Source organism: Tupaia chinensis, unplaced genomic scaffold, assembly GCF_000334495.1.
Source record: "Tupaia chinensis unplaced genomic scaffold, TupChi_1.0 Scaffold000197_1, whole genome shotgun sequence".
In the NCBI taxonomy this organism is placed as follows: Eukaryota; Metazoa; Chordata; class Mammalia; order Scandentia; family Tupaiidae; genus Tupaia; species Tupaia belangeri.
This window is the reverse complement of record NW_006159672.1, coordinates 5,682,873-5,691,459: the sequence shown is the minus strand read 5'-3', so window position 1 is coordinate 5,691,459 and position 8,587 is coordinate 5,682,873. Positions and strand designations below refer to the sequence as shown.

General features: G+C 39.6%; 1 protein-coding gene across 3 annotated transcripts in view; it reads right to left on the bottom strand.

Annotated features, from left to right (window-relative positions):
• Window positions 1-834: 834 nt before the first annotated feature.
• The window catches only part of PPP2R2D (protein phosphatase 2 regulatory subunit Bdelta), a gene marked incomplete at its 5' end in the record, with an annotated part of 59,090 nt that continues 51,337 nt past the window's right edge, over window positions 835-8,587 (bottom strand). For all 3 annotated transcript variants that reach the window (XM_027771235.1, XM_006146927.3, XM_014587240.2), the window contains 2 exon segments: window positions 835-2,658; window positions 7,766-8,027. In XM_027771235.1, the coding sequence (XP_027627036.1) occupies window positions 2,379-2,658; window positions 7,766-8,027 (542 nt within the window). In that variant the 3' untranslated portion in view covers window positions 835-2,378.

Genomic DNA, 8,587 nt, shown 5'->3' with positions numbered 1-8,587 from the left:
AAAAAAAAATTTTCAGAAGAAAAAAAAAAGGCATTAGAAATACCTATTTGATGACTGCAGTTAAGCTATATAGCCCTAGTTAGGTGCTACTTTACAGTATGTTCATTCTATTCACTGAGGTTTATGCCTAAAGTCAGTCTTGTGTTCATGGATATGTACATATCAGCTGTGCTTGCTATTGAAAATATTTAGATTTATTAAGATATTTAGTGAAACAATAAAATGGGGGAGGCATAGAAAGCAACAATAGATACCAGACACAGTGTGGGAGGAGGGTGGGAGATGGCAGAGGGTGAGATAGGGAATCAAGGATGGGAAAAAAGGCAAAATATACAGAAAACAAGAAATGGAAAATGATTTGTTGACAATAACACATATGTTGATGTGCTTGATTGAGCCAATATACAGTGTATTCTCAATGGAAAAATCTCATTTTGTATGCTATAATGATGTACAGTGAAAGAATGTAAATAAAGAAAAAAATGTATAAAAAAAAAAAAAAATACCTCTGCTGAAAACCAACACAACACCAGGGAGAACCCAGATACAGGGACAGGACTAGCTGGCCTGCAGTCCTGTCCCCCACACCTCCTGCAACAACTCCAGAGCCAGCTGAAGATGCTACCAAGGAATGTGCACAGCCACACCTATGTGGTGGTACACAATCACAATTAAGCATGAGTACTCACAAGCTGAACTGAACACACAGTTGCAGTCCTGGACTGCTCTTAGCTTCTTTTTCTTCCCCTTGATGGTGTAAAAGTTGATTTTCTATTTAGTGAGAAATACGTTTAGAAGGAAAGATGAAAAAGTTGTCCAAATACACAGTGCAAATCCAGTTAAACATTTAAAATTTATTAAACTTTTGGGTCAAAATATTGAACAAATATATACAATCCCATTTTACTAAAACTGTTTTGTTTTTTTTCTTAAGGACCAGGGTTGACTAATGCTTAAACAACTCTGTTCCACACCTTAGACTTTGTAAATTGTGTAACAACCAATATACAGTGTATAATTGTTTTTAAATTAAAATAAGGGTACTTTTGGATTCTCAATTTTGAACTTAACGTGAACTAAGTGGCATCCTGTTAACATTAATTGAGGGCAATGAAAGACATCTGTTCTTGCATATTTGCATCATTAGTAATCAAAATACACCTTAATTTCAACAATGGCAGGTGAGCCTTCCACTCTCCACCCCCACACCAGGGTCAGGCTCACATGTTAAATCCCAAGAAAATAATTTCTAATCACTTATCGTTGGTACACCTCTGTATTTTTTTGTCTCAGGAAATCTTGATTTCTTGTATCATAGATCTTTTAAAATAAACCACCAAGGGCTAGTGGCATCATATACTAAAGTATTTAATTTTGCTGATTTGAAATGCATTATGAAATTTAGCATGCATATCATTTTAGCAATATTTAAAAAGTGTATTCCCTTCCCCAAAGTACTTCTTAAAAAGGCTTTAAAAGAAAGCACATACATTTTCAACTGTACTGCAGTTGAGGCCTACTTTGAACAGGTTAAATTTATAGCAGCAATTTTGTTATTCTTCCTTGCAGTTTTCTTTTTCATAGGTGGCCTCATTTATGGCTTTTCCCAGACCTTACCTGGTATATCAGATGAACCATTTTTACAGAAACAAAAACAAAAAGTCATGGCAGTTTGGGGATAGATATGTTTAGAGCACACATTCATTCAATTCTGCCAAAGGAGGACAAAAGTTTTTCAAATTGTTTCAAAGAGTAATTCTGCATAAATTCATTATATGCAATTAAAACAAATAAAAAGACGATACTTATGTTTGGATTTAAAAACACTTTTTATAGTGTATTGTTTTTATTAAGTGGTTACACCAGAAGGTGTGATGGTAGATACAGTGGGTGAGTAAAGCTGCCTGAGCCTGCTCGGGCCATATCCACACATCAGCCCACCTGAACTGAGATCAAGGCTAGAGAAGACATGGACAGTCGCCATACCATGTTCATGGGAAGGCCCAAGAATGATGGTAAGAAAGAGGGAAAAAGAGTTAGAGATCTGACTTTTCTCCTAGATGTTAATGTTTTGGTCTATAAACTGGAAAGGCAGGCTCAGACTTAAATAAATACATTTGAATAATGGCCTTTATTGAGCAATGTCCACCAATTCTGCTTCGAGTGGGTTTTTCACTTGAGCAGCAGCACCCATCTCTCACCTCGCTGAAGGCAGAACCACACCAGGACTCCAGCTGAGGTCCTTCTCTCTGTGTCTATGAAGGGATGTAGTAAGTGCATCACTGTTCTTAATGGAGAGGACAATAATGCCTTTTCTCTGACAGAAAAACAACCAGCTTCACTATGCAAGACAAGACTTGGTCCTCAAGTTAACTTCTTTAGTTGATTTTGTCCTGGAATATATACAAGTTATTGGTGGCAGCTACAGCAATAATATTCTCCATGGGATGCCAGGCTGTGTGAAGGATCTTCTTATTGAAGTCCAGACTGTCCACACTAATCTCGTCTTTCTTTCTCTTACCACCTGTACATACTTTCCGAGGCTTTAAGCTGGCTCGGGGTTTGCTGTTCTCTCTTGAAGCTTCCAGTGTAACATCCCTGCGTGTATTTCTATCAAACATTCTAAAGAAGTTGTTATAGGACCCAGTCATAATAGCACTGTTCAAAACAAGAAAACAAACACAACATTTCTAAGTGACTGGAAATGCAAGCAGAAAGGATACAGACCCCCTACTCTCCCTACAGTGCTGAACTCAGCATACTAAACAGGCAGTGTAGATTCCTTTTATTACACCCCCACCCCCCACCTTCTGCTGTTTAACCAAGTTATTTTTAGAAATAAGGACTCTATGTTTGTTGTGGCATTATTCACAATTACTAAGACATGGAACCAACCTAAATGTCCATGAACAGATGAATGGATTGAAAAAGTGTGGCACATATACTCTATGGAATACTACTCATCCATAAAAATACAAGACTCTGGATTTTGACAGAAAGAGGATAAATACGAAAGATTTACTGCTGAGTCAAGTAAGCAGTTATGAAGGAGAGACACTGTATGTCTCCACTTAATATATACCAACTGTCCACAATCTATAGAGTAAACTGAAAGATTAGAAAATATAGAAACATGGAAAATGGGGACCAGCCAATGGTGTAATGGCTACATCATGGCTGGACTCCCATGTAGCTGACCGCAGTTCGAGTCCCAGACCGGGTGGCTTAAACTTACGCCAGGCGCATGTGCATGCATGCCCAAGATCTCGAGAGAATGGAGGAGAAGGGACTGGAGCGTGGCCAAAACAAGACCAATGGGCAAGACCATTAAGCCTCCACCTGTCCTTTTCATCATTCTGACATTTTCATCATTCTGATGGGTGTGAAAGGGCATCCCTGTGGCTTTAATGTGATTGGGGATGAACATTTTTATTCATTTATTTTTCTGTTTCGGTTAATTCCCATTCATAGTTTTTAGTTTGCCACTTTCTTAATGAACATAATTCTTTATTATTCTGAATACTTTTATTTTCTTTTGCAGGTTTTATTTTAATTTAAAGAAGTTTAAAATCTTAGTATAGTTGAATTTTTTCATGTTTGTCTTTATTCTTTGAGATCTGGGGCTTTAAGATTGCCCTTTCAAATCCAGAGACCATTAAGATGCTTTCCCATGGTTTCTTCCAGTGTTTAAACACCCAGAGCTTACTTACCAAATGGTTTGGAGGAGAAATCCAATTTTCCCCCATCATGGATAAACAATTTAGACTAATCAATATATGTTGTATGGGGCTGGCTGGTGGCATGGTGCTTAAGGTGGCTGGATCCTACAGGGACAACTGTGTGGTTTGAGTCCAGGACTCAGCAGTTTGAAAAACATGCTAAGGGACCAGCAGTTAGTGTAATGGCTATGTCACTGGACTCCCACACAATCTACTGCGGGTTGAGTACCGGACCCGGTGGCTTAAACTCATGCCAGGCACATGTGAGTACGTGCCCAAGATCCCGAGAGGAGAATGGAGGAGAAGGGAATGTGGTGTGGCCATCTCCCCTGGGGGGTGATTTCTCGCTTTCTGTGTCTCTGTCTCTCTCTGTCTGTCTGGTGAACGTACACACCCTATAGCAAAAACTCTCCAAAAAAAAGAAAAAAAGAAAAAGAAAAACAAGCTAAACACATATGCTTGTACCCAAAATCCCAAAAGAAGGGGTGGAGAAAGGACTACAGTGTGACCATTCTTCCCTGAGGAGTGCTTGCTCTCTATGGCGAATGTATGTAACCTGTGGCAAAATTATTTAAAAAAAAAGAAAAGAAAAAAAAGAATATATATTGTATACAGCCCATGTCACTTTAGTTTTACTCATACCTTCACTGACTATTTACTCATCTTTCTATATCACTCTCAGACTCTTTTTCCAGAATCATTCTCCACCTGCTGGAAATACATCCATTAAATCTTACTCTCTTGAGTTTCCTATTAATGGTGAATTCTGTTTTCCATTTGAAAATGCCTTTATCAGGTGCACAATCCCTCCGGTGTTGGCATGTTTACTGCTTATTGTAAAAGCTATGGATTCTCCAAGTTCATTGTGCATCTGATGGCAACCTCACTGCTTGCTCAGCATCTGCCTGGGCCCTTAGGCAGAGGGTCATCTCCATGGGAAACCCATGCCAACACAAAGTTCATGCCGCTTGCAGTGTCATGAGGAATAAAATCCTTTGTCTCTAACCCAGGAACTTTATGCATTCAGCCAACATCAATTAAACTTTATAAGATAGTATATTAGTCTGTAAGAATTAAAAAGTTCTGTAAGAATTAAAAAGTCCAGCTCAGGCCAGCCAGGGGTGTGGTGATTAAGACAGCTGGATCCTACCTAGTTGACTGTGGGCTGCATGGCTTGAATCCCAGACCTGGTGGCTGAAGAAAACATGTTTTGTGTGTGTGTGTGTGTGCCCAAAATCCTAAAAGAAGGGAGAAATGGAGAAGGGACTGCATAACCATTCTCCATGGAGGTATGGGAAGGGATTTCCCTCTCTCTGGAGAGCTCATGCACCCTCTGGCAATTAAAAAAAAAAGAAAGATGCATCTATCATCTGAATATAAAGACAATAGCTAATAACATTATTGTATTTAAAGAATTTGTACAAAATAAATAACTGAAGTACCAGAACTACCACATTAAGCATGATAATAGTGAGCTCTGAGGGTGTTTTCCTATATTTCTCTCTGAAAGAAAAGGTGAACTAAAATGTGTGGCTAATCCAATGAAATAAATAACTTCCTCATTCTCTTCCTTTTCACTCATCTTGGGCATAATTAAAAATATTAAGAAATTATCATTCATTAAGCTTTTTAAAAATAGTCAACATGTACCAAGGGCTATGCTTACTGCCTAAATACAGATGGAATTTTAAGATGGTTGAGAAATCAAACTGTCGTCCTATTTTCTCCGCCTTGTTACTATCATCAAACAAACAAAAGGCCTGGAAAACCCTATTAGCATTCCTACTCTGCAACTGTGAACTACAGTTCGTCTCTTTCTCTGGAAGCATCCCTCCCTAACCTTCCATTTGACAAAAGTCTGAGGGCCCTGAGGGAGATACTAGGGGAAACCAGTGAGCTTTGGGTGACTGCTTGTCATTACACAGGCCTTACCTATCTGAACCGTTCCAGCAGCACTCGAACTTGTCAAAGATGCAGTCATTTTCATATAGAGAACAAAGTTTGCTCCGTAGGTACTCATGGACCTGGTGAGTCTCAACAGGCCTGCTCTCCATGTTGAGGTCCCATACCTTCACCGACAGGTAGTCTCTAGTCATCATGTACCGACCACTATGACTGAACTTGACATCGGATATCGATGAAATTATTTCTGAGAAGAAGGACCTACTGCTAGGATCCTCAGGTTCTTCAAAAAACTTTGAGTGTCTGTCACACAGGGTTGAGGAATGCATATCACATAGTCGGATGGTCCCTTTACTGCTACTGTAGACAGACACGTTACACTGGTGTGGTGGAACTCTGCTGTGGTAATGATTTCTGTCAGCTCCTCCATGTTAGCAGGTTTAATATCTATGTTGTTAAAACTTCTATCTGTGATTTCTAAATGCCGCAGAGATCCCGAGAGGAGAATGGAGGAGAAGGGAATGTGGTGTGGCCATCTCCCCTGGGGGGTGATTTCTCGCTTTCTGTGTCTCTGTCTCTCTCTGTCTGTCTGGTGAACGTACACACCCTATAGCAAAAACTCTCCAAAAAAAAGAAAAAAAGAAAAAGAAAAACAAGCTAAACACATATGCTTGTACCCAAAATCCCAAAAGAAGGGGTGGAGAAAGGACTACAGTGTGACCATTCTTCCCTGAGGAGTGCTTGCTCTCTATGGCGAATGTATGTAACCTGTGGCAAAATTATTTAAAAAAAAAGAAAAGAAAAAAAAGAATATATATTGTATACAGCCCATGTCACTTTAGTTTTACTCATACCTTCACTGACTATTTACTCATCTTTCTATATCACTCTCAGACTCTTTTTCCAGAATCATTCTCCACCTGCTGGAAATACATCCATTAAATCTTACTCTCTTGAGTTTCCTATTAATGGTGAATTCTGTTTTCCATTTGAAAATGCCTTTATCAGGTGCACAATCCCTCCGGTGTTGGCATGTTTACTGCTTATTGTAAAAGCTATGGATTCTCCAAGTTCATTGTGCATCTGATGGCAACCTCACTGCTTGCTCAGCATCTGCCTGGGCCCTTAGGCAGAGGGTCATCTCCATGGGAAACCCATGCCAACACAAAGTTCATGCCGCTTGCAGTGTCATGAGGAATAAAATCCTTTGTCTCTAACCCAGGAACTTTATGCATTCAGCCAACATCAATTAAACTTTATAAGATAGTATATTAGTCTGTAAGAATTAAAAAGTTCTGTAAGAATTAAAAAGTCCAGCTCAGGCCAGCCAGGGGTGTGGTGATTAAGACAGCTGGATCCTACCTAGTTGACTGTGGGCTGCATGGCTTGAATCCCAGACCTGGTGGCTGAAGAAAACATGTTTTGTGTGTGTGTGTGTGTGCCCAAAATCCTAAAAGAAGGGAGAAATGGAGAAGGGACTGCATAACCATTCTCCATGGAGGTATGGGAAGGGATTTCCCTCTCTCTGGAGAGCTCATGCACCCTCTGGCAATTAAAAAAAAAAGAAAGATGCATCTATCATCTGAATATAAAGACAATAGCTAATAACATTATTGTATTTAAAGAATTTGTACAAAATAAATAACTGAAGTACCAGAACTACCACATTAAGCATGATAATAGTGAGCTCTGAGGGTGTTTTCCTATATTTCTCTCTGAAAGAAAAGGTGAACTAAAATGTGTGGCTAATCCAATGAAATAAATAACTTCCTCATTCTCTTCCTTTTCACTCATCTTGGGCATAATTAAAAATATTAAGAAATTATCATTCATTAAGCTTTTTAAAAATAGTCAACATGTACCAAGGGCTATGCTTACTGCCTAAATACAGATGGAATTTTAAGATGGTTGAGAAATCAAACTGTCGTCCTATTTTCTCCGCCTTGTTACTATCATCAAACAAACAAAAGGCCTGGAAAACCCTATTAGCATTCCTACTCTGCAACTGTGAACTACAGTTCGTCTCTTTCTCTGGAAGCATCCCTCCCTAACCTTCCATTTGACAAAAGTCTGAGGGCCCTGAGGGAGATACTAGGGGAAACCAGTGAGCTTTGGGTGACTGCTTGTCATTACACAGGCCTTACCTATCTGAACCGTTCCAGCAGCACTCGAACTTGTCAAAGATGCAGTCATTTTCATATAGAGAACAAAGTTTGCTCCGTAGGTACTCATGGACCTGGTGAGTCTCAACAGGCCTGCTCTCCATGTTGAGGTCCCATACCTTCACCGACAGGTAGTCTCTAGTCATCATGTACCGACCACTATGACTGAACTTGACATCGGATATCGATGAAATTATTTCTGAGAAGAAGGACCTACTGCTAGGATCCTCAGGTTCTTCAAAAACTGAAAAACAAAATATATTGTTTTAGCTTCTGTCTAAAAATCTGAGAATAATGTAGTTTAAGTAGGACATAGCTCCTTCGCTAAGACTCTGAAGGGACTAAATCTGATACTGCTAAACCACTGACCTTTGTGATTTCTGTTTTCTTATACTTTGCTTCATATAAGACTCCAGAACCAGTTACTGACAGAAGCACAGACACTCAAATCTCACCCAGATTCGAAACCAGAATTTTGTGGGCAAGGTCCTGGCAATGCCGTATGTCTGTAAAAGTTCTTTATGGACACTGATGTACACCTAGGTTCAGGACTTGAAACTGTTAGTACATGGACATCTGTGTGTCCTGACAGTACCAGGCCTGACCACAGGGCATCCTGTACCCTCCTATGCATATCAGGAGGATAGAAATAGCTTTATGTCATGATAGAGTCATGGTGCCCTGGGCCTCTGAGAAAATGCCTGCTCTCTGGAGGGTCAAAAGCTTGCAAGGCTGCTTGAGTGAACTCTCATCTCAACTTAGTTATGTCTACTACCATATAAAGGTCTCATAGGCTAAAGTCAG